This window comes from Anolis carolinensis, chromosome 4 (genome assembly GCF_035594765.1).
Source record: "Anolis carolinensis isolate JA03-04 chromosome 4, rAnoCar3.1.pri, whole genome shotgun sequence".
NCBI lineage: Eukaryota > Metazoa > Chordata > Lepidosauria > Squamata > Dactyloidae > Anolis > Anolis carolinensis.
In genome coordinates, this window is record NC_085844.1 from 229,193,575 (window position 1) to 229,220,689 (window position 27,115).

Sequence of the window (27,115 nt, forward strand, 5' to 3'; positions counted from 1 at the left end):
ATCTACAGAACAACTGGTGTGCATTTTTTCACAGCTGCAACATTTCTTTAATTAATTAGTTAATAACTTTTATTGACTTATAGTTGCATGTAAGTCAAAACAAAATAACTTAATTAAATTGAAGAAATGAGGCAACAGAAAAAAAGTTTGAAAGAAATGGACAAGAGAAATTTCAGACTAGGAGTAAAATCCCAACCCCCAAAGATTTTTTACATCTCCTATGCTTTCCCGATTATATTTAGTTTTGTTTTTTTAGGGGTCTGTGATGGATCCTGGGGACTGAAAACTGGCCTCAGCCCCTAAAAATTCGGCCACCTTAACTTTAATACCATACATAATTTCAAAACTCATATACTTTAGTCAACAACTGCCATCAGCCCCAGCCAGCATGACCAATGGTAAAGGAGTTGAAGATCAAACCTAGTGGAGGAGCAAATGTTCCTCTCTCTTGTTGAAAAAAAAATGAAATTGCTGTAGCAGGTTGGCTGCTTCTTTTATGTTTTCCTCAACTATAAATGAATAGCTGTAATCTCTTTGGTACTCTCTCATGTTAATGCTTATTCACACTTCATTGTCTTCTGTTTTCATGAAAACCTCTTTTGGCACTTTGGTGACAATGTACTACATTAGTGAGGGTATCTAAGCTCTGCCTGGAAACCTTAATAATTCATCACAGTAGAGCCTTTGTCTCTATAATGGGATTTGTAATTGTAAAAGAATCATAGTTAATTAAAATGCCTTGTGTTTTGTTGGATTCTTTCCAGGCTGATGTAATTTATAAACTCAACATGACCGACAGGTAAGCCTTTGGCACCATCTGTATACCAATATTTATTTGAAGCTAGTGCACTATCAAATCTAATATGCACCTCAATTTTCTAAACCTTGAAACCAAAAAAAAATATTTGTTGGCAAATTTAATGCACAGAGGCAAAAAGTGTACTTTTTATAATTTGTTCTAAACAGGTGTTCATTGCAGTTGCTGTGCACTTAGAATTCCTTCTTTAAAAATAAAAAAGTGTTAGATCACCAAATCTTCCATCAATGGAAAGTAATACCAGGAAATCAGGTAACTCTTATTGGGAAGATAAAGAAGGAAAGGAAGATAGGGTGAAATTGGAAGGCGGGAAGGTAGAAGGAAAAGAAAAGATGGATGGAAAATAGAATGTAGGTAAGAAAAGAGGAAGGAAGAAAAGGAAGAGAAAGGAAAGGAAAGGAAAGGAAAGGAAGGAGGGCGGAAGGAAGAAAAAGATGGGAAGAAAAGGAAGGAAGAGGGGAAGAAAGAAAGGGAAAAAGCAAGAAAAGAGGAAGGTCCCGGGAGCAGAGGAGGTGGATGCGAAAGCAGTGACGACTTCGGGCAGGCAAAGAGGCTGGCACGCACTCCTGCTAACTCTCCTGTGCGTGCCGCCCCTGAGTTCCCTTAGGGAGATAGGACGGAATACAAATAAAGTTGTTATTATTATTTTCTTTACCGTATTACGATAATGTAATGAACACCCCAATTTTGGCAAGGTCATTTAGCCCAAAAAGCTGTGCATTAGATTCGTGTAAATACAGTAATTATCTGTTCTTCGTGTAAGACATCCTCCAAAAGGTTGCTGTAGATGCACTATTTATAAAGGTTAATATCCCTTTTTCAAAAATCCAAAATGCTCCAAGATCAAAAAAATATTGAACTATGGCACAATTGTAACCTTGGCTCAGAGTAGAGCCTCAAGCCAAACAAAGAACTTTCCTCTCCACTCTCCCTTGCTTTCACTGCTAAATCCCAGACAGTGCTTCTCCTACCCAGGTCTTCTGCAGATGAGAACCCAGTAATCACCACAACTCTGGTGATAGTAGGGCAGCTCTCTTTTGCCCTCCCTCCCTCCCCACAAGTGTTCTTGACCACCTGCTTCCTGAAAGATAAGTAAGCAGATCTGGGGAGCGTCCTACAACCCTGCCACTGCCACCATGATGCCCACTGCATCTGGCTCCCTGAGGACAGAATGAATGTGTATTTGGATAAGGAGGCACCCATCTCTCACAAGCAGTGCCTCATTACCACCATTGCCTCCAGGATGAACACGTGCACAAAAGTAGCTGCAGTGCTAGGGAGTACTACCAAATCCCCAGCTATTGCTGCCTCTTCTTTCTTAAGGTGCCTGTCTGTCTTTCTGTCTAATTCAGTGGTTCCCAACATTTGGTCTTCCTGTTGTTTTGGACATCAACTCCCAGAAATAGATTTAATATGATAAAATGATGGATGGCAGGTTGTATTAATCAAGCATTGGGTGTTACATCTTCCACCCTCCTCTGTGATGCCTCTTGGAATGAATATTTGTGTACTGTAATATTTATAATATACTTAGAATATTTTTTAGAAAAAAGCTTGCCAATAATGCTTTTTTCCAAAAATATGGGGCGGGGAAGGTAGAGTCTGAGGATGCTTAGAAGTGTCTTAGTTGCATTTTTCTTCCTGTTTGAAAAGTCAAAATAATTATTCTTTTTAAAAAACAAAACAAAACACTTTGGTGTTTCAGAAAGGCTGAACACTGCTTGTTATCACATATGCAGCAGCATTGACTATTTGCAGGCATATGTTAATCCAGTCTTTTCATTTTTTTTACAGTTTTGCATTTGGTTCTCTGATCTCAGCTGTTGACCCAGTAGCTACTATTGCTATCTTTAATGCCCTTAATGTTGATCCAGTACTTAACATGCTGGTCTTTGGGGAAAGTATACTCAATGATGCAGTCTCAATTGTCCTAACAAAGTAAGTGCTTTCAAATTTAACAGTTCAATTCTGTTTTTTTTAACAAACAAACAAACATTAATTAGTGTGTGGACTTGAGAAAGACATGTACTTTGCATCTATACTTCTTAGGCTATGCACCTGTCCCTTTGCTAGAGTGCAGTTCCATCCATGCCAGTCACTACACCAGATTTATCAGGTGTAGCAACCACAGTCCTTTAAGTCTTTACCTTGTACAGATTCATCTTTATGGTTCTTATCAAGTACCCTTACATTATCTAGCTGAGCCCCTTAACAGGATCCCTCTTACTCTTAATAACACAGATACATAGAACTGGGTGCTTTCAGTATACTGATGCCATCAAAGTCATTGGTGATCTTGCCAATTAGTCCTATTTGGATATTTAATAACATGAGTGATAAAATGGAATCATGTAGTAATCCATAATCTAACAGCTATGGAGCTGAACAGAAGTTCTCCAGTCCCACTTTTGGTAACCAGCTATTTAGCAATATAAATTTCATATGATAGTGCATTCTATTTTTCTCTCACAGAGCTGGTCCAATGAGATACCATGGTTAGTAGTCTCAAAAGTCTCCAAGAGAACCAGGAGGATTGGTTGGGTATTACTGTCCCATCTTTACCTGAGAGCAGCTTATCTATCAAAGCAGCCATGAGAAGTTTTGGTTTCGGACTTTGTCCTGAAACTAGACTGAAATGAATCCAGATAATATGATAATCAGATAATCTTCTAAGAGCAGTTTGACCTGCCCATCCATCACACTCTTGAGCACCTTGTCCAGAAAGAGCTGAGGAGGGGGAGGGAGGAGGCAGCGGGGAGGGTCTGCAGTGGGATGGTAGTTCTTACATGTCTCTAAATCCAGGGAGGTCCTCTCGAGAAGAGGATTTAGCATTGCATCTCTGTTCCCCAACAGCAGGTGCTCCCAATATAATAAGGCATTTGCCTCTCCAAATCCTCAACTTTTTTTCTGAAGACAAAAATAATGAAAATTCAAGCCTAGATGCAGTACTGATGCAAGTATCTTATCCATATAATTAGGCCACACCCACTGAAACGGTTCCCAAGAAGAACCATTAGACAGTAATCCAGATGACACCTCTGATACTGCCACAACTGTGGCATGACTTCTTAATTATTATTATTTTTAATTCTCCTTATGCCTTGTAGCAGGTAAACAGGTATTTTCATCCCACCCCTCTATGCTGAAACCCAGGATGTTCTTCATCATGAGAGCATCTTGGCTTGGCGAAAGCTTGGCGGTATGATGGTTGAAGTCAAATCAGGCTTTTTGCCCCCCGTCACTCCTGCATAATAGACATGGATGAGTGTTTTTATTTGTGTAATTACACTACAGAAGGGAACACATCTGCCACTTTTTACCTAAACTAATATGTTGGACATATGATCCAGATGCCAAAGAAATCAGATACTGGTGAAGAAGCAAACCTTGTGTAAGCATTCTGAAGTATTCTTATCAATAGAATCTGTTTTTTTTCTTTATATTTACTTTTTTGGTTCATATTCAGCCAGGGTCCTGATCTACCTTATTTATTATTTATTTATTTACAGCATTTATATTCTGCCCTTCTCACCCCGAAGGGGACTCAGGGCGGATCACATTATACATATAGGCAAACATTCAATGCCTTTTAACATAGAACAAAGACAAACAAACATAGGCTCCGAGTGGGCCTCGAACTCATGACCTCCTGGTCAGAGTGATTCATTGCAGTGATTCATTGCAGCTGCTCTCCAGCCTGCGCCACAGCCCAAGCCCACATTCTCACATTCCCCCCTGATTACCCAAGAATAGTTGTCTCTCCCCCCACACCCCCATATTCTCCCATGCCTTGATGATCAAAGAAAGAAACACCCTTGCTTTTCTGAGACTATATTTCTCTTTTTGTAGAGCAGGAACTAGTTCAAATTTTGCCTTTCTCTCTGCTTTATGTATCATTAAAACCTTTGTCTCCTTTTTGCTGCTAGAAGGATTTTATTTCTTTTTTTTGCAGCAGGCACCATTCTAGCTTCTTTTGTACCATTGCTAAAAGCATTACAGAAACAAGGCTAGATTTCCAGATTTTTAGCAGAGCTGTGTTTCCCTGTGGGGAAATTGCACTCAGCACTTGATTTAATGCCTTTTGACATTCCACTTGTTATATCACAGTAAAAGCATTTTAAGAGCAGTTTCAACAGAGAAATGTAGATTCTTGAGATTGTTTCTTTTTTAAAAAAATGTGGTGCTTGCAAGTCTTATGATTCAAATTTGCAACTTTACTGGTTGTCTTTCTATTATTTTTTTAATTGTTCCCAGCACAGCAGAAGGTTTGACAAGAGAACATACATCCGACGTAAGTGGATGGCAAACCTTTCTCCAGGCTCTGGGTTACTTTCTGAAGATGTTCTTTGGTTCTGCCGCGCTGGGGACTCTGACTGGCCTTATTTCTGCAGTAATATCCTTTGCTTTTAGGGAAAGTAATGTCCATGCATAGACGAGTGAACTGTTCCATTTTAATAATGACCCTCAGTTGTGTTTCTTAGGGAGATGATCTTTTTAAAACAGAAGGCCTTTTGATTTTAGCATTCTAGTCCCTCTCTTCTGCTTTAATATCTACGGTGCTCGTGGGCAGTAATTTGAGACTTACATGAAAACCGTTGCCTTCATACATTACTGTCATTAAGGCCTAGGTTACTCTGTAATAGCTCATCTTACATTCTAATGAAGGATTAAAATATGCTAATTATTTGCTGTAGTCCTAATACATTAATTCCATTTTCAGTAATGGATCATTTGTTAACATATGCTCCACTTTTCATATGTAGAAAACATTCAGTAAACAAATTAGGTTTTTAACCTTGGGGGTTTATTGTTGAATGCTGGAATCGGCATCCATAACAAAAATGTACCTAGTGGTTGGGCCTTATTCCAATTCAGTGTGGATTTATGTCAAAATGGATTATGACTCTGCACTAGCTGAAAACTAGTTTTAAACATTTGAAAGCCTCACTCACTAGGATGGCAGTTGGAGCTTCATTGGCTCTGTGTACTCTTCTACCCACACCATACCACCCCATAACCAAAAACTAATACAGTATTGCAAATTGTTATATTGCAGATTTCTCTGTTACTGCAAATGGCAGCTACATGGTTGGGAATGGCAAACCAAATAATTTGGTTATGTCATTTTACAGCAGGCATGGGATACCTGTATTCTATGGGCTGCATAGAAGCTCCAAGGCAGATTTTGCAGTATTCACTGTACCTCCAAGGCTCTTCTTCTGTGCCAAATGGACCATTTTAAAAAAATGTAAAAGGAGTTTCCATTTTTGAACAATGTAATAGCAATTTAAAGCAGAGATCCCCAAACCTCAACTGCCCCCAGTCAAACTTGGAAGCTTGGTTTTGATATTTTTCTTCTTTCTCTCCCATTTTCCCCATTTAAGGCCTGGTTCAGCTCATGGTGGGTGCTGGGGACAACAGTGTGTCTGCTAGTACCAGATATTTATTTATTTCCTTCTTTGCAGCTTTTCCTTGTTACTTTATCTGGGAGGAAAAGAAGGAGATGTTTCTCCTAGCAAAGACATGTAATACCTAGCTTCATTGATAACAAGGAATTAATGCATGCTTAAATCACCACCATCATCCTAAATAACAATAGAGATGATAACAACTTCTTCATTATCGTTTTCTAAGGAAAAACTCAAGGGCACTGAGAAGTTACAAAACTTTTGAGGGTTTAAAAAAAAGCGAGAAAAAAAACAACAAGAATCTCCTGAAAAGAATTTCTGGACTGATCCATTGACATAAGACCAATATTAAAACATTAGTCAGTTTCAGTCCATCAAAATGTCTGAACTTTGATGACCAGTTCAACCTGGTGTAGAAAAAAGACTTATGTCAAACCTCACTGGGGACAGTGGTCCATGGCCAAGGGGCACACTTGGTAAAGCCAGCTGCTGTGCCAACTTCCCCCCACCCCCAGGGCAAATCTTCTTGGAAAAAATATTTGGGAGAATATCTCACATTCATGATGAGAAAAACAAATATTAGCCATATAAAACATATTAATAAATATTAAACATATTAAACATATTAAAACTAATGGGTAATGATTAAATATGGATGGAAAACTGTCAGCGATGACATGATTTCATTACCCCCTCAGGGAATTTGATCCCCCCCCCCCCGTATTTCCTACCCCTAGGGGTAAAATGAAAAAAAAATGGTTTGCTGTGAAATTTGGGGACAAGAAATGACCTTGGGAAATGCCTATATCTCCACCACAACAACTCTTAGATATTTTGGAGTATAATTCCCACTATCTCTGCCTCTTGGCTGTCATGACTGGGACTAATGAGAATTGTAACCAAAACATTTGTAATTTATCATGTTGAGGAAAGTTACAATAAATATGAAGAATTAATCCGCTGAACATTGCACAGTGTGCCACTGTGCTTATGGCTAATAGGAATATTTTGCCTTCTAGTTTGCTCCAGTACAAATGATTATCTTCTTCTGGCTGTTTAACTTTTCTTTTCCCTTACCTCACTTGTATTTTGCTTAACTGTTGGGTATTGACGTATTGAAGCATATTGACTTAAGGAAAACACCTTCTCTGGAGTTTGGAATGATGATTATCTTTGCTTACCTTCCCTATGGACTGGCAGAAGGTATTTCTCTCTCAGGTAAGCTGCAAAATAGATTTGCTCAAAGCTTTTAATGACTTTGCAAAGATTTCCAGTCTTCATTGTGTTAAACTTTGTGATATATTTCCTGTAATATTCTGTACAGGGTGTAATGCTTCCCTGAACTAACACTTCTATATTTCAGAAGCTTCTGTATCTATAAGGAGAGAGAAGTGAGGGAATTCACCACATTCTCTAGGATTAGATATTCCTTTCCCTCTGCTTTGTGACAGCTTCACCTCACATCCTCATACTACAAAACTTCTGGAATTTGCTTTAACACAGTTCACGAAGAGAGTTATTCAGTGGGACCACCCCAGCAGTTCCAATTAATTCATAATTTTGCTCTACCTCAGTGTGTCTGGGCAGAAAACAAAGCTTGAAAATAGAGTTGTGTGTTTTCCGGGCTGCATGGCCATGTTCCAAAAGCATTCTCTCCTGACGTTTCACCCACATCTATGGCAAGCATCTCAGAGGTTGAAAATGTTACTTTTTTTTAGAATACAAGTCCCAAACTTTCTCAGCCAGCATGACTATTCCAAATCTCTGGTAGGTTGCATCCAGAGATTAGTGGTTTTGTTTTGAAACCACTAAAACCCAGAGTAAGATGTTGATTGGAATTACAAAGAGCCAAGATATGAATAAACTTGGTGCTGAACTGAATTGAAAGATATTTTATTCAGGAGAGAGCTTGTTGAGGATCTGGTCTTGTGTGAATTTTGATTATGATCATAAGAAGAAGAAATATAGAGTCTGTCAGTTTTAAAAGACCAGAACCTGTTTCACTGTCAAATTTTGCCAGGAAAGATGTTCTGAGATCATCGGAGGGGGGGGGGGGTCTTTCTGCCACACCATCCTTATGGGAGAGGACCTAGAACTCTCTTTCTGGAGAAGTTAGATTACCATCTTGCTATCCTTTTATAGGCAGGTGAAGAACTGCTAATTTCTTCAGGCCTTTGATGGCTGATTAGACATTGGAAAGAGCCTTTCAGAATAGGCTACACTGTTTATTTGTTGTTTTCTTTTTAACTGTTGTGCTTTTAAATGCCTTGAATTTTTTTATCAGTTGAAGAATATATTTTTAAAATTTTGAAACTGTATGTTTTTAACCTTTGTAAAGTGTTTTAAAAATGGCATTGTGATTACATTATCCGCAATGTAATGGGCTTGAGGATGCTTAATTTATTTTCAACTAGCTTATGTATCCGGCAATGCTTTGATTAAGTCTTTTGTAATGACAGGTATTAGAAATAATCTTTTTTGTTTTTAGATTTTATGGCTGGTTCCATTAGAAAATGCGTAAGGTTATGGGTAAACTACAATTTCCATCATTATCTGTTATTGCCCCCAAATGGCACCAGTAATTATAATTGGTCATGATGGGTATATGTGCCAAGTTTGGTTCAGATCCATCATTAGTGGGAGTCACAGTGCTGTCTGGATGTAAGTTAACTACAACTGCAATCCCTTTCAATCTCCCCAGTTCCCACCAGCAGTGAAAGTTGATCATGATGATTATTGTGTGCTAAGTTTAGTTCAGATCCATTGTTGGTTGGATTCACAGTGCTCTTTGGTTGTGAGTGAGTGCAAATTCCAGCATCCTGGATCATCCCCCCCCCCCCAAAAAAAACCCCAAAAAACACCTCGAGTATTTTCTGTTGGTCATGATGGTATGTGTTCCAAATCTGGAACTGGGAGCTATCCTTTAAAATACATACATACATACATACATACATACATACATATATAGATACAAAGATACTTCGACATATATAGAGAGACGTATCTTCCTTTTAGCTATTGTTGCAGAGCCAGAGCGGGGTGGTGCAATGGGTTAAACCCTTGTGCTGGCTGGATTGCTGACCTGAAGGTTGGGTTGCTGACCTGAAGATTGCCAGTTTGAGTTCGCGAGTGGGGCGAATTCCTGTCTGTCAGCTCTAACTTGCAGGGACATGAGAGAAGCCTCTGAGCAGGATGGTAACACATCCAGGCATCCCCCAGGCAATGTCTCTGTAGATTCTCTCACACCAGAAGTGACTTGCAGTATGTTTTCAAGTTGCTTCTGACATGCTAAAAAAACTGTTGTTGCAAACACACATACACATACATACTGGCATAATGCATGTTGAGGAAATGCATGTTTTATTATTGTGAAAAATAAGTGTCTTGGCTAGCAAGCAGCATAAGCGCAGTTCTGAGCATTTCTGCAAAGATTTTGTGGAGTTGTGGGCTTGGAATGAGCCTACATATATTTGTTATAAACCTTTGGCACTGCAGTGTATTGCAATCAAATAATGATGATTTCAGCACTTAGAATCTGAAGCATTCTTCCTCATTCCTCTGCAGATGTGTATAGAATTTTGGCATGTATCATCACAAATAAGCATTTGTTCCAACTAAGCTTGCCTCTGATTACTGTCAGACATCTGAACTCAAGATCCATCTTTTCTTACATGTGTCAAGAATTCCTGTTCTCTCCCTTCCTGGCAGCATCTTTATGGTTTCTTCAATGATGTGATGGGCAACTGATCACAGCTGCACACTGAGTCTAATTGCATTTGCATTCAGGCAGACTTCCACAGAAATGTGCTGTTTTGACAGTCAGTTCCTTTCCAGATAAAATGGCAATACTTGAGCATTTGCACACATAAATTAGAATGGATTTAAGGCTCTTCTCCTGTCCTGAAACGACCCCTGAGGATCCAGTGTTTGCCCTATTAAGGCACTTGCCTTCTTGATAAAATCTGGAAAATGTAAAACTATTAATTTTGTAGCCACTTCCTGATTTAATAAACATTTGATCAAGTGTTAGAAATTACATTGGACAAATTGAATTATTACGTAACTGTACATTTAAAAAAGAAATCAGCCAGGGGATTATGGCAACATTGAGATTTACTGAAGCTGTCAGCTGCTATCAGATCACATTGTGTGTTCCGATTCTTCAGATGCGTGGCAATTTCCCTCTTTTAGTGTCCTTAACTCAATTCTGGTATAGCATCACACATGATTGTTTTTATTTTAATTTTGCAAGAACATCTACGTCGCACATGAACATGGTTAATGCTTCCTGGGAAGACTTTTACCCATAATACAACTCATGTTATTTGGGGGTGAAACAATGTTTTTAATGTACCGATATGTATCAGAGAGCCAATGTTTCCTAGGTTTCCACGTGTGTATTTCCACTATTTACTAAATCCTTCATCCAATGGCTAGTCCCAATTTAGAGTACAGCCACTAAATCGGTGAGAGTTATGGTTTTCTGTTTAGCAGTTCATTGAGCGTATGTACTCAATTTGAAATTTAATTTGGATCTAAAGTACTAAATTCACCCTATTACCTACAATTCAAGGTAGTCCAGGGGTTGGACAACAGATTCAATTGTGGACTATTGCGTGCTGCCAAGTTTATCTATACACCTAATAAAAGTGAAAATATGTAGGTGTTTGGCTGGGGGCCCACTTACACAGATAAGCTCCTGCCTCCACAAATAGCTATAGCTCCCACTACTCAGGAAACAGCAATGGCTCTCCCTCCAGTGACATTGCCAGTTACAGCAAGTGCCACGAACATGTCCAAGAGCCCTGCCAATGTCCTCCACAAACACCATGCTGCCCTCCACCCAAGTCAAGCCTTTCATATGGGGACAATTTCATCCTAGATTTTCTGTTTTTCCTCCACCACAGACATCCCAGTATTTCTTACCCTCTCAATTGGTGTGGAATTTGCATGACCCTGGCCACTGCCTCTCCCATAACCCTTCCCTACTGTTTTCTCTGGCACATCAAACAGAGGAATTAATCAGCAACTGAACATACTGGAGGGGATTGAGGGACTGACTGAACATGATGGAAGTTGTAGTTCACCCTGTATCAAGACAGAGCACTATGACACCCAATGACAGTGGACCTGGATAAAATTTGGCACACAGGACCCCCATGATGAATGTAAAATACTGGAGAGATTTGGGGAGAATTGAACCTGATTTATAGGAGTTGGAGGTACTAGGATTTATAGTTCGGCTGCAGTCAAGGAGCACTCTGAACCCCACCAATGATGGACAGGAACTAACTTGGCACACAAACCCCCATGACCAACAAAAAATACTGGAGGTCTTTGGTTGGATTTATAGGAGTTGTGGTTCACTTACATCCAGAGAGCACTGTGAACCCAAACAATTATGTATCTGGACCAAACTTTATAAACATGCCTGATATGCCCAAATTGGAATATTGGTGGGGGTTTTTTTTGGGGGGGGGGAGTTGTACATACTGGGATTTATAGTTCACCTACAATCAAAGAGCACTCTGAACCTCACCAAAAAAGGAGTGACCCACATTGACAATGGACCAGGACCAAACTTGGCACAGAGAACTCCCATGACCAACTGAACATATTGGGGGGGGGGGGTTGACCTTGATTATTGAGAGTTGTAGTTTACCTGCATCCAGAGATACTTTGACCCTCACTGACAATGGAGCAGGATCACACTTGGCACAGAGGCAACAAGGGGATCGGCTACTCTAGATCTCATCTTAACAAACGTGGAGGACCTGATCAATGCAGTCGAAGTGGTCGGATCCTTAGGGGCAAGTGACCATGTGCTCCTGCAGTTCGCCATACAAAGGAAGGCTGAAACTAAGAAAAGTCAAACACGCATTCTAGACTTTAAGATTGCTGACTTCCAAAAAATGAAGGAAATACTGAGTGGCATTCCAACTTAAGTGATAGTACCTAACGTACCAAAATAAACAATGCCTTTTTCTAATAACCCGGGCTTTGCCGGATCCCCAAGCCAGTTTAAAACATTTGTTATTGTTAATCACTTTTGTGCTTGTCATTACCCCAAACAAAATGTGCAGTAAAACAGATTTCAGAAAGTGTTCCTTGAAAAGCAGATTTTACAAGTTATTTTTCTACAAATCAGTTTTAAAACCCAAAGGCCATAGAGAATGATTAAGAATTTTGGCAGCTCACTAGAAGTTCAATAGGGATACAGCTAGGTCTGTAGCAGCAACTCTGTAGTGGAACTCAGGGCTGTAGCCAGAAAAAAAATTCGGGAGGGGTTTTGAAAATCTGGGGGGGGGGGGGGTTTTGAACCCCTGAACCCCCCCCCCCCCCCCCCCCCCCCGGCTACAGGCCGGTCAATATCTACTTGATTTTTTTGCGTCTCATAGACTTAGCATGGGAATTTGGTTAACCAGTTAAAATTCATGAGTAAACCAGGTTTTTTTTTAATCTGAAAAATTTCAGGGTGGTTTGAACCCCTAACACCCCCCCCCCCCCCGGCTATAGGCCTGGTGGAACTCCCTTAAGAAACAGTTCAACTACTGAGGCCCCTTACACACAGCTGTATAAAATCCCACATTATCTGCGTTGAACTAGGTTATATAGCAGTGTGGGCTATCTGCGTTGATATTCTGGGCTATATGGCTGTGTAAAAGGGCCCTGAGCTGCTGTTACAGAAAAAGCTTTCCCCAATAAATACGTTAATTTCAAAGAGTCTACTTAATGTCCCATTTTTCCATGTTCTCAGAAATACTGAATAAATTTCCACATTGAACAGTAATAGTTTAAGAGTGATACTATTATTGCTTGTGAAATGTATGCCACTACACACTTTCATCTGTAAGGAGTTAACAAAAGAAGATATTTTTATGGGCATTGCTTCTTCAACAGAAAATATGGTTCCAGTGCAGAAATAACATGGAAAGAATGGGAATGGGTTCTTGCATCTCAAAAAAGGAAGAACAATTCAACATGTGTCACCCAAGTTTTTTATTTTATTCAGAACTGAGAACATACACTTGTGAAATGAAACAACCAGGTCAAGTAAGCCTTGCATAGATAAGTGCCTTTCTGTGTTACATGTCAAAGGCAGGACCACATAGCTACAGAAGTTTCAGCTAGAATTGAACCCCATTCTTTCCCAGTTCAAGTCTTATTGAACCATTTGATGCAAATACTCTGCTGTACCAAAGATCCAGCCCTTCTTCACTGTCTTCTCAATGCCAGTGCATTCCAAATCTTACAGCTAGTCAAGGAAGAAACCAGAGGGGCAGGCAGACTTAATGAAATAAGCTTCTTTGGTAATTGAGATAGGCATTCTCCTGAAATGTGTTACTTATCCCATGTTTCTGTGGTAAAATTCCAATCTTCAATTCAATCCTTTCCTCTCAATGTGTGTGTGTGTGTGTGTCTATATACATATTTTACATATTTATATACATATTTTAAAATCTTGTTTTCCAGAAATTAGGGCAATGCATAAGTGGTAGGACAGATGGTATGCTTTTGCAGCCTTAGGCTGTTTTCGTTTATAGAGTTGTTTTTTACTATTTAAGGCAGGAAGATGTGGATTAGGCTCTCATTTGGTGATTCATTGTAGTAGCCTTCTCCAGAGGTCTGCCAAATCTTCGCCATGAAATGTCATAAGCAAGGGCTGTTTCCCACTCTGCTTTGACTTCAGGGACATTAACACCTATCCTAGTCAGGCATATGGAGCTGTCCTTCAGTGTTGAAGGGAATAAGAAAACCCTTGCATATGCAAAACCTTATCCATAGCTAATCATGGCTTTCCTGATGACCAGCAAAACTTATCGTACATGAATGATGTAATTAATTTTCCCATTTAAGTGGGATAATTTTAGCTGATAATTTTAGTGGGTTCACAGTTAGCAGAAATTAGGAAATAGTCGATGGTATACATCAACACATTCTGCAATCTTTATCTGATTGTGACAATCTTTTTCCAGGTATCATGGCTATCTTGTTCTCTGGTATTGTAATGTCTCACTACACCCATCATAACCTCTCTCCAGTGACACAGATTCTAATGCAACAGACTCTGAGAACAGTTGCATTCATGTGCGGTAAGTGCTATATTTTGTTAGATCTCTGTCTTTCCAAACATCAGCTGTCCAAAACATGTCCAAAAGCTTTCTGCTTATTGAAATTCTTTATATAGTTCCATGTTAGTGTAAATATGCAGATTGGTTCACACTTCATAAGGGGGTGAACTTATATAAGTGAACTAGTAGTATGGTTGCTCACAGTTGTATCCCACTGTTCAAAGAATTCCGAGAGCCTGGAGTTATGCCTCACAATGGTGCTGAATGGTAGTTTAAGTTTACTGGCAGTGACTGCCCTAAAGTGACTTTCATAGCTTAGCTGAGGTTTAAATCCATCTCTTCTGGATTCATTGCTTCAGTGTGTAAATATAGCTCTCCTGGGTGCTTTTTGTCCATTTTTCTGGCCATCACCAAACTCTGTCACAGTGGAACTTGTTATTATCACTCCTAACCACAAGTAAATCCCTTTTATCTGAAGATAGTTGGCATTTGATCATAACTGAGTAATCAGATGATGTTATATGTAAAAGGATGTGACCCTTGCATGGGAATATTACTCTTATTAATTCCATTGATTTGAGTGTGAAGGCAATGAGATGATAGTGTTGTTGCATTAATATAAGAATTTAACATGAGTCCTTCTGAATCAGACCTAAGGCAAGTCTTCAGGAGTGGGAAAAATAGTGTTGGATATATAATCACCGTAAGCTCTGGCCTTTGTCTAGACTCTAGGGCAAGTGAGAATTGCAGTCCAGCAATATCTGGAGGTTTTTAGTTTTCCCATCCCTGATCTAGTTCAGTGTCCACTAGACACAAATTTTTCCAGAATAGCGCAAATAGGTTGGCAGGGAATGGCATGGCTTTGTTTTTGGTGACCAGTGGCACCAAACGGGTAATCAGTATCATTCAGTCTTTCAACTGGAGCTTTTAGCTATTATACTTCAAAGACATTGGCAGCTTTATTTTGCATCAGTTCCTACAATTAACTTTTGAAATGATTTAGTAATATGAACTGTGAACACAGTGAAAACAAATGTTTCTGTAGCTGTGGGAGTATCTCTTCTGCACATTTCTGAGGATAGATTCACTAATATGGAGCCTACTAAGCAGTCTAAAGTCACCTTTACTGACAAACAGGATAAAATGTGCTGTAAATCTTTTCTCTCCCTCATCTTCCCACTCTAGCTCAGTCTTGCCACAAGACAGATAACAAAACTTCTCTCTTCAACTCCTTTCTCCCTCTAGGGTATTTTTAGATGCAAGAGACGCACTGATGCATATACCTATCAGCTAAAAGCTTTTGGATATCAAGACACTGTGGGGTGCGGGGTGGTAACAAATTAATATGAAAGCGTATAGAGTGGCTAGATATAAAATATGCTCTCCCTTGCCTGTCCTTTCTTACACAGGCTTTGTGTCCAGGGGAAATTGCTTTGTCATTTTAAGTAGGGACTGTGGGACTTGCTACAATATTAATAATAGTGACAGGGATGAAAAAACTAGGTCTTTTGATTATGCCCACATAGAAGTTAATGCTGGTGTCATGGAGAAAGAAGACAAGAATGTAAGCCAGTCTATGATGAGTCAGGGTAATCCAACATCTTGTTTCAAAGAATGGTCTTTCAGTTTCCTTCAGGAAACACAATGAATGATTTATTGTCTAGCTACCTTTACCCCCTGCTTTTCTTTTAAAGAGTTCAAGGAGATGTTCCAGACTTTTCTCCCTCTTGCATTTTGTTCTCACAGCAATCTTGTGAAGTAGGTCAGGCTGAGAAAAAGTGACAAACCCAAAGTCATCTAGTGAGTTTCATGGGCTAGTGGGTGTCCCAGGTCCAGCATTCTGACCAATTCTAGCTGTCAAACAGATCCTTAATGGCTGGCAGCCCTCCTCAGTTGTATGTCCCCAAAAGCCAACTTATGGTGCTTGTATAGCCAAAACAGGGCTACTGAGCAACAACAATGAGGTAGTGGCAAGCTTGGGGGACTCCCTAAGACTTGTAGAAAAATCGTTCAAAGAAATATATGCACAAAGAGACAATCCAATTCCTTGAAATAACTCAAGGAGGATGGAGCCTGCTCAGCAGCCATATTGGGAGAGAAAGAAAAGGGGGAAGAAGGAACACAGGGGCATGTGTACTTGGAATGGAATATCAAGGAAGAAAGCAGGTTGCTCTAGAATGCTTGGCAGAAATACTTTTTTCTTGTAACATTTTATTGTAGGTCTCATTTATCTGGCCTATAAAATATTGATATAACCATAGATGTCCTTCCTAATAGCCAGGGACTTAGCCTCCATGTGTTTCTTCCTCTTTTTGAATTGCCATCTCACCAGCTGCTAAAGCAATGGATTTTCTTCTCTGCCATAAACCTATTGCCAGTTAATTTCACTAGGTAATCTTGAATTTGGATGTGAAATAAACATAACTTAAGAGTTGCATAGGCCTATTAAATTGTATGTTTTTGTACAAATTTGAAAATAATGTCTATCAAGACTACTTCACTCATAATGAAATATAAATGGCTAAATGTTAATGCTTGCATTGATTTGTATCACATGGCTAATTTATTTATTTCTTGTGTCAGAAGCAAATTGAGAATACAGTTATAATGTATAGAAAAACCACAAAGTTAAAAACTTGGTATTATACTAAATTTCCTTTGACCAGAAGCTGGCCACTTCTAGTGCCTTTGGGGTTGCTGTAAGAAGGTCCTCCATTGTATATGTAGCAGGTCTCAGACTGCATTGTAGTAAGTGGTTTGTGGTTTGCTCTTCTCCACATTTGCTTTCTAGCCCCATTTCTTAAGAGTAGCTTTGCATTTCGTGGTGCTAGAGCGCAGTCTGTTCAGCTCCTTCCAAGCTGCCCAGTCTTCTGTGTGCCTGGGGGGAGTTTCTCATCTGGTATCAACCACTGATTGAGGTTCTGGGTTTTAACCTGCCACATTTGGACTCTCGAGGTGTTCCTGTGAGTATCTTTGTAGATCTTAGGAAGCTATTTCTTGATTTAAGGTGTTGGCTTGGTGGCTGATATCTGAACAGAGGATGGGCCGGAAATGTCAATGCCTTGGTCCTTTCATTGCAGGCTGCTATTTCCCGACGGATGTCAGGTGGTGCAATACCGGCTAAACAGTATAATTTCTTCAGCAGTGTTGGGCGTAGACATCCTGTAATAATGTAGCATGTCTCATTAAGTGCCACATCCACTGTTTTAACGTGGTGATATGTCTTCTATACTGGGCATGTGTATTGAGGAGCAGAGTAGCAAAGCGCAAAAGCAGATGTCTTCACTGTGTCTGGTTGTGATCCCCAGGTTGTGCCAGTCAGCTTTAGTATGGTATTATTTCAAGCACCCACCTTTTTGTTTGATATACAAGCAGGGCTTCTTGTAAGTCAGAGCACGGTCCAGAGTAACTCCCAAGTATTTTGGTGTGCTGCAGTGCTCCAGTGGGATTCCTAATTATATGTGTAAAGGAAATCCCTAGGATTCTTCATATAACAATACTTCAGAAAACATTTTTTGCTAATGTTCTTTGTCTTTCCTATTCAACTTGGTTGGCTTAGTTCCAGTTAGTTTGAGGAATCATAAGCTTCTAGTTAGCTCGTATCATCTTGCAAAGTCTTCTTGATAGACTTTAAATCTGAGCAACTTAGCAGCTTATAATTACTTCACTTGATCAATGCTGCTAACCTATATATACTTACTGGGAATGAGGACTCTTAGCTTCAGTGAGATGTACATCTGAATACAAATCAATAGAATGGAATAGCCGGATCCTATTAACTCTAGAATTTCCTGATAAAATCCAGAACTAGAAGGTTGGAGCTTATTGGTGGACTGTAAATCTAATTTGCATACTGTGAAATTTATATAAAGCAGAGTGGAACATCTTTTTCAATAATTTGGTCCTATAGTCTTCCAGACCCAGTCTGTTTGCTGCTTACTGTACCCAAAATGAATGTGATATCTATCAAGAAGTGGCCTGTCTACTATCAGAATTCAGCTTTGTAGGTCTATTTTGTTCTGCACATGTCATTTGAGAGCTGAAAGTATGTAGAGGCCTGTATGTGTGGTTTTCTGACATGCCTATCAAATCTGTTCAATGAGTTCAAAAACATTTATGTGAAGGTGCATCCTAAATATATTTTCTAATTATTAAAATACCCAATAAATTGCCTTTCATCCTTTTGGATGCTGGAGATACAGTACAATATGTGTAATTTGCTATGGGGCCCTTTTCTTGTCCCCCTCTATTTAGTTTCAGTAAACAAGATGGATGGCTAAAATATTATGGCAGACAACTAAAAAAAAAACAGTCCCCCAGCTTTCACTTTCTCTTTTATAGCCGAGAAAGGGAAATGCAGGAAATGAAAAACGCCACTCAGAGATCAAAATAAAATATATAGACACACCAGTGTTGCATCATTGAGACGAGATAACTGGATAGAGACATGAGAGGAATAGGTAGACATCCAGAATGTTATAAGAGCCATCTCCTAGTTCTACTTGGAGAAAGATTGAGTGAGACCATTCCATTTCCTTGCTTGTTTATACAGCTGCATATATGAAGCATTTCTTTTAATGGAAGAAAAATCCCAGAGTTATTTCATTTTGCAAATGAGTCCAAAATTCATAAACTAACAAAAGTTGTGTATATGGTTTTGAATTGTTCAGCATAGTATCGCTTGAGTACTTACTTGTGTCTTCTCTCTTTCAGAAACATGTGTTTTTGCATTTCTCGGGTTGTCGATTTTTAGTTTTCCTCACAAATTTGAAGCATCCTTTGTTATTTGGTGCATAGTAAGTATTAGTGGATATTAATGCCCATTCCCTTCTTGCTTGCAACCCCCTTCTGTCAAGATCAACCTATATTATATATGACAAGCCAGAGCCCATTATAAGTCAAATCAAGATTTTTCTGGCAGAGACTTGGAGAGAATGGCTACTCCTTGAGCCTGACACATTTCACTACCCAGTGAAGCCATCAGGGAGTGTCCTCAGGGCAAACACAGTGTTTATATAGCTGTTTATTTTAAGGTTAAAAGGCTAGGACCATTTCTAGTCAGAACTGATTTTGCCTACAGGATATTTATTCATAAGACAAACTGTGGTGGAAACTGGAATAACTGCTCTTTGCAAGCACGCTGTGTTGCACTTTGTACTTCATAACAATCCAGTGCAATTTGTATGAGATTTTACAAATGTGAATGCATTAAAATTTAGGTCAATAGCAGGACATGCTTGACATGCAGAAAGTCCTGGGTTTGAACTCCAGTACCTCTAATTCCAAAATAACTTCCACAAACGTATGTAGTGCTACTTTAAATGGATCCGTAGTCTAATAGTATGAGGCAGCTTTGTATTTTTAAGCATTTTGAATTTGTCTTTTTACCACTAGGATTAAAAAGAAGGGGCCAAAATATTTAGTCCTCATTGGGACCTTAAGAGTTTCTAATGCATGATTAAGCCAAAGCCCATCTAAGTCGGCATTTCTGTTTGCACCATTGATCACGCCTCTTTGCAAACTCTGACCTAATGTATTCTGATGAATATGTCCCACTTCTCTTGCTCCCTCATGTTAGGAAAGCAAGCAGGACTAAGTAACCATTGGTTCTTCAGGAGTGTTGTAGTTGATTGGTCCTTCACATTTGCAGGTTTAATTTTGCGGCTTTGATTAGTCGTGAATTTTGTCTCCAGGGGGACTATGGAGATTCCTGTTTTCTCAGGTAAAAGTAAATAACAGTTCTTTTGCCATATTCTTTTTTCCACTTTTGCAACTGTCCTGCACCCCTAACTCCCACAAATGTAGAGAGACTGCTGTACTTCCATAACCATAATCACCACCCATATCGACTGAGTCCTCTGATAAATGAAATCTGAAACATTCAGGGAACCAAATAATTTCCACTTTTCAATTAAAGTGAGAATGTCTTTGACCATTTGACTCCCATGAGACCTTTACACTTGTTCCTCTCAGAATAGAACATATTGTTGAACAACTAAAACGATAATCTTCACCAGGGCTTTTCACTCAAATAATCATCTTGAAGACTGAAGTTACAGCAATCAATTAGCATTATTTAAGCACCATTTCACTGTCAGAAGTGGTTTAAAAAGTAGGAAAAAAGATTATTAATCTCCCCTTTAGTAGATAGTGTAAATATAATAGTATGCATTGGAAGATTACTATGAGATGGAAGCTGGAGGGATATTTAGTTGTAACTGTTAGTTGAAAGTTGCATCTAGATACCTTCCATGGGCAAAATTTTCTTAATGTTTAGCATATTAAGGACCTCTTCACATTGCTCCTGGGGCCATACCATTTCGCTGGCAATCATATGGAGGAAAGGGCAAAAAAAAAAAAAATCAGATAGCTCGGTTGGAACTACCTAAAACACACTTTCCTCTCCGTCATGGAGGAGGAAGCATCTTGCAACATCAGGAGGAATGGGAGGAGGGTCAAACCAGCATCGTTTGATGACGTTTGCCAGACCCCATGCAAAAGAGGTAAAATGGGCCATAAAAACCCCAGTGTGAAGAGATCCTAAGAGAAGTGTCTCAAGTGGCAGATAGTGAGGAGGCTTGTCCTGTCTGAGCTCAATGAGTGCTCTCTTTTACTGGAGGATAGAGCGGTGCATTCCCAATGGCCTGTCCTGAACCCACTGAATTTGCAGCCACAGTTTTTGGGATTAGAGACCCAGGAGCCTTGCAAAAATGGAAAAATGCAAATGAAAGTCTCTAGGTAATTGAGCATGATTCCCAGCAGAAATTGACCATAGGGTTGTAGTGGAAGACTTAAAGATTCCTAGAGAAAACATTTTAATCAAGTCCACAAATAACACTATGTAACAAAACTTTAAAAAATTATGTTCCTGATTTGAAGGTGTTACTTCCTGTTTAATTGTTCTGTACTTACTTTGAAAGTAGTTGTTATACTCCAGAAACTTCGTTATTGTGGCTGCCACAATCTATGTTGAATTAGTTGAGATTTTACGAGATATTCATTGAAAAACTATAGCAAAGTGTGCTGCAAGATGTCTTGCAAAAAAAGGTTTTTGCAGTTTAGTAAACCTTTTTCATGATAGAACCAATTAGAAAATGGCATTTATAACCCAGGAATAAAAAATGTGTTGCATAGTGTAATCAAATCCACAAAAATCAGGCCCACATGTGGGCTACTATACTGTTTCCATGCCACCCCATTGACTAGTCAGTTTCTGTACATACAATGGGAAAGGCAGTCTTGTCCCTTTTTTCAGACAGCAAAAAGTCTTATGGCTGTTATAACAAGATCGGCACTCAAATAGAACTTTGATGCCTTAGCATGTAAATAATGCCTTGGCTTTCTGTTCACTTATTATTTGTGGAAATCTGTCTGGCGACATTCAATTATGTATCAACAATTTGTATCTGGCATAGTTTAATTTCACTGACAGGAAGCTTGTGATTGGAATTTTTGCAAGAGAACAGCTATTTGGGAGCTGATCATAACAATGTGTCCAAATTCCTGTCCTCACACGCCATTTGTTATTTAGACTTCTGTAATATGCTTGCAATACTCCCTTGTAGGCCTGCTGCTAATTTGATTGTTTTTGACAGGTGCTTGTGCTTTTTGGCAGAGCAGTCAATATTTTCCCACTCTCCTACCTGCTAAATTTCTTTCGTGATCACAAAATCACTCCTAAAATGATGTTCATCATGTGGTTTAGTGGTAAGTCGATGTATTTTGTTAGACTATTCTATTCTTGTTTGTTTCTTCATATAGTACCATTGATGCACATCAGAGTGCGCAACCATGAAGTGTCTATGGGTTGGACTTTTTATTTTATTGTTATCTTATTTTTATTTTGAAAATTGCCAGTAGCTGCTGCATTTCTCACCCTTAATTTATGCTTGAGTCAATAAGTTTTCCCAGTTTTTTGTGGTAAAATTAGGTGCTTCAGCTTATATTCGGGTAGGCTTATACTCAATTATATACGGATATGTGCAATACATTCTGTAGGCCACCACTGGCATGCCTTTAATTCTCTGCATCACCCATGTTTTTTTATTGCCCATCTTTGAGAATAGAGCTGCAGGAAACCAAGGTGTTACCTTATGTTGGGATTAATCTTAAAGCAACAAGTAATGTCATAAGATTGGGTGGCATCAAAATCATGTTGATTAGTAGAGACACCAGACATTACTTTTGCTTCTTTCTTCTGTTTGTTAGGCTTACGTGGAGCAATTCCTTATGCGTTGAGCCTCCATTTAGGGTTAGAACCAATAGAGAAGCGGCAGCTTATTGGAACCACGACAATCATCATTGTATTGTTTACAATCTTGTTGTTGGGTGGAGGAACTATGCCTTTAATCAGACTGATTGATATTGAAGACTCAAAAGCAAGGCGAAAGAACAAGAAGGATATTAACCTCAGCAAGACAGAAAAAATGGTAAGCATTCCTTATTCTTGATTGATTCTTATCTTTCATACAGTTCTATCATCTTGGGTTATATGTGAATTAAGACTGAGGAGGGAGTGTAAAATTGTGATTCTGCATACTTTAATGCAGTGCCTGAAAGAGCTATTTCAGCATTCAAGAAGTGCCCATGATGCAATCTAATTATCAGTCAGCCACCTTTAAGTAAACTAACATTCCAATTGAAATTCATATTTAGTACCACTGGATGGGCTGAGTCACATATAAGTGGATGATAATAAAATATGTTTTATTTTATTGAGTCAGTGAGTCAGAGAGGGCAGGGTGTACATTGCTGATAAGCAGCAGTTGTAAATTATTGGCAGGCAGTTCAGATCTGGGGAAATGCATAGCTAGAATCAGAGGAAGGTGGAAATAATTTTCGAAAGACCACAGCTTATTTAAATTTCCTTTCTTGCCAGAGTAGAAACACTGCAAAATACCTGGTTTTGCCTAAACTGGTATTGCTGGCTTCAAAGGTAGCCAAGTGTATTGAGAAAATGACTCAATTTGAAAAAAGTATTCAAAAGGTAGAGCCACACTTTATGTAGCCAAAGTGTGATATTTGTTCATGCATTGTTTAGGGAAACTAACCCAACTACAAACTACAGTGGCCAATACACATTTTGGTGCCTCAAATGATAGTCTCATTTCTGGGTATATTTGACCTGCTGATTCAAAAAATGGCACTAATTTCCTATCAGCTCTAGCTTTTGAGATACAGAACATATGGCATATGCCAGTTGCCTTCTGTCTGCTCACCCATAGAAAACCATGACAACCATATCTTAAGAAATTAGAGTTGATTTGATCTATCCAATGAAGTTTTCTGAATCAGCACTCTAAGTATCCCCAGGAACAGGCCTAAAAACCAAGACACCAAAAACATTGGTTTTATGTTGGGCTGTGCTATCATTGATTACTCAGCTTTTTTTCTTTAAATTGGAGAGAGGAGACAGTACATCCCTGGGCCAAACTTATCTCACTTAAGCCTTCAGGATATATTCAAATGGCCTTTATCTCAGTCCCCAATTTTGGCACTTTCCAACTTTTGGATTGCCACCTCCCCTCGCCTCCAACACACAATTTCTAAAAGATTACTAAAAGAGAGATAGTACAACATTTTGGTTACTGGCAGTAAGGGCTTTATGTTAAAACATACTGACATTTTGTTCCCACCAAAGAAATGTTACTCAGGAGAACTCTGAAACCTTGGATTGAAAATTGTTCCCCACCCTTGCCCTAAATCATAATTAGTGTTATCAACAGCTCTTGAATTACATGAACTGTGATTTAACATTATTTCTGCTGCATTCAGTGTTTGAAAGGCATTTGAAGAGAGTTCTATAATCACATTTAGCTATATGCCATTTGAAAGAGCCCGTGAACAGGGACTCTAGTAAGGTTGGTTCTTCTTCATGGTCTCTGTGCCTCACACAAAGAGATGGACTTTGAATGGGAGTAGATCTTGGCAGTGCTTATACTGTTGCCCAAAGGAGCAGAGTTACTGCCAAAAGCTACTCAGCTCTGGAACATTCTGTGGTTGGCTTTGTGCGGGTATGAGAACCATTTGTGTGATGATGACGACATGAAAGAACCGCAGTTAAAGGTGAGAAATCTGTCCTTCCTGATCATAGTAGATGTATAACTAAGATCCATCTTAGATTTAAGGGACTAGAGATATTAGGGATGTCCTCAAACCAGATGCAATTCAAGTCTGAAGTATTTCTGAATGCATAATGAATTCAGTAAGTGGCAATAGTCTTCTTTATGTTGATGCATCATTCCCTGGCTGGTTTTTTGATTTCCTACATTGGATATTGTTGTTGTTGTTGTTGTTTTTAGCTTTAATATATAAAATAAGGAATTTGGGAAAAACCAAGGAGTTACTGAGGCAACAGTTATTTTACACCTAGATAATCATTCTCACTTCTTTCCCATCTTTCTCTAATCTTTCCAGGGTAACACAATTGAATCTGAACACTTGTCTGAACTTACAGAGGAAGAGTATGAAGCCCACTACATCAAGCGCCAGGACCTCAAAGGCTTTATGTGGCTTGATGTCAAATACTTGAATCCTTTCTTTACCCGCCGGCTCACACAAGAGGTGGGTTCTGTTTATGTGATAACCTCAGCAGGTTAGCAACCTCAACTTGCAGCCTGCTTTCAAGCCCCAAGCCATAGTGGTCGCATTTGTCAGGTTCTTTCTTGGCTTAATAAACTGGTATAAAGAGCTTTCTTCATCTCTGCAAAGCTATGTACAGAGCTCAACCCTTGGTACAAGAAAGATTTAAAGATAAGGATATTCTCTATGCATCACCTCATCCACACCTCATTTCCACACACTTAAAGACCCTTTTACATTTTTAGCATTGTGATTTCACATTAGTTAGAATGGATGAATCTCAAGTAATCTTGAGTTTTGTAGAGAGACATTTTTCTGGCAATGGAGCTTTGTCCCCTGACTAATTTGGTTTAGTCCTAAATATTGCCATTGTCATGATATATTTAATAGTCTCGCTTTATATTATTTGCTACTTTGACTTGCATTCACATGTTGCCCTTGCTTAATTTGTACAGACCTCACAACTAAGGCTGCTCTGCAAAGATAGAAGTGCTGTCTGTCTATGAGCGTGTAATTTTTCTTTTGTTTTAGGACTTACACCATGGTCGCATACAGATGAAAAGCCTCACCAACAAATGGTACGAGGAGGTGCGACAAGGACCGTCTGGATCTGAAGATGAAGAGCAAGAGTTACTGTAACTGGAGAGAGAGCAGGGACTTATACTTATGGCACTGAAAATGTAGGACAATTCATGAAGATGAGCTCCAGGGTTGTACTCAAGACTGCATTTGGTATACATTGTGGTGAGCTAGCCATCTGGAGATTTATTCCAAACAAACAGCTGCAACATGTTTTGAAGGGAAAGACTGTATCTTGTGCCAAATTTTGGGTTATCTGGACATTGTGCTGAATCCTTGAACAGTAAACTCCATCTGCATTGGGATAATTAGAAAATGGGTTTGTACTGATTACAATTGCTGCTGTATTTATTATATGTGAGAGGGACTCTATAGGACAGCTTCAGAAAATTTTAGTGCACTTTATTCTCTCTCTTTTTTTTCCTGATACACTGGCTTTGGAAGTCATGAGGATAAATACTGTGAATAATGAGCACGTACATTATTATTTGAGGCCCATTTTTAATGTGCTGTCTTGGTATATTATGAACTCAAGAGGCAAAATAAGAACACTGCTACATGACTGTTATTGTGCTTGAACAAAAGCACCTAATTAAAGCCTCATAGTCTCTGGGATTTCAAATTATATTGACCTGTTCTCTTTTTTTTAATAAGGTTGGACTGGCCTGACCCAATCATATTATTTTTCAATTGCACTACAGAGCATTGTTTGAAATCCACGATGCTGAAAATTCACCTCCCTTGCCCTGGTAACTTGAGAAAAGTTGCACAGCATACAGTGATGAATGACCAAGCTTTTAGTCAACTCTTGTAGCTTGAAGTGAACAGCAAGTGGCACGAGCTTGGAAGTTTCTTCCTTGTAAGCAGAGGCAAATAAACTGATCCCTTTTCTTTAAAGCAATCTATGCTAACGACAGGATTAGTAAAGCCTCTGTGATATTGTCTCATTCAGACATTTGGCATATCTACTTAAGTGGTTTGAAGGACTTATCTGCACATGTAAGGAAATGATGGGATTCATGGAGCGTGAATGCTTTTTCTGTGTGCCAGAGTCCAGAAAGTAGAAGAATCACATGTCTAACAGTGCATCCAGGCTGACTGAAAACACGGAGTCATTTGCTCCACCTCCTTTAAAAAGTCTTGTTCCTATTTTTTTCTGATTTTGTACTGGATTAAAACAATCCAAGCTGGGAAGCTAAAAAAAAAGTCTCAGATTGCACCAGGAACAGACGGAAAATGTTTGGAAAAGGGGAAGGAATTTCAAAATTAAAATGGGAAAGAATGGACAATGTTTGGAAATTTCTGGCTATTTTAATCAGCCTGGAAATTTATTACAGCCTTCTGTTTTATCATATCCTCCAAACTGTGCTGATACTCTTCGAATCACTGAAGAATAAAAGTGGTTTTACATAAGTGCATGTCAATAATTTCAGATGTGTAGTCCTGGACATGTCAGCATGTATTTCTCTGGTTGCTCACCCTTCTTGTAGGGTTATCATACTTCTGTTAGCTCATTTGTGCGAATCAACAAGGAAAACAGAGGTTCCAGCTGGGGGAATGTCATCCCTGGCCAACACACATTTTGATGCCTCAAAGACCTGTTCCTGAATATATTTGACCTGCTTATTTTTTTAAAAAATAGCACTAGTTTTTGAGAA

The 27,115-nt window shown here is 39.0% G+C and overlaps 1 protein-coding gene across 4 annotated transcripts in view; it reads left to right on the plus strand.

The window, feature by feature from the left end:
* slc9a8 (solute carrier family 9 member A8) overlaps positions 1-26,870 on the plus strand; it is an 82,390-nt gene extending 55,520 nt beyond the window's left edge. For all 4 annotated transcript variants that reach the window (XM_008110130.3, XM_062978929.1, XM_062978927.1 and 1 more), the window contains 10 exons: positions 765-799; positions 2,612-2,755; positions 5,072-5,210; positions 7,338-7,443; positions 14,202-14,318; positions 19,011-19,093; positions 21,893-22,004; positions 22,506-22,726; positions 24,714-24,860; positions 25,410-26,870. In XM_008110130.3, coding sequence (XP_008108337.1) covers positions 765-799; positions 2,612-2,755; positions 5,072-5,210; positions 7,338-7,443; positions 14,202-14,318; positions 19,011-19,093; positions 21,893-22,004; positions 22,506-22,726; positions 24,714-24,860; positions 25,410-25,517 — 1,212 coding nt within the window. In that variant the 3' untranslated portion in view covers positions 25,518-26,870. The remainder of the gene's footprint in view (positions 1-764; positions 800-2,611; positions 2,756-5,071; positions 5,211-7,337; positions 7,444-14,201; positions 14,319-19,010; positions 19,094-21,892; positions 22,005-22,505; positions 22,727-24,713; positions 24,861-25,409) is intronic.
* Positions 26,871-27,115: the final 245 nt, after the last annotated feature.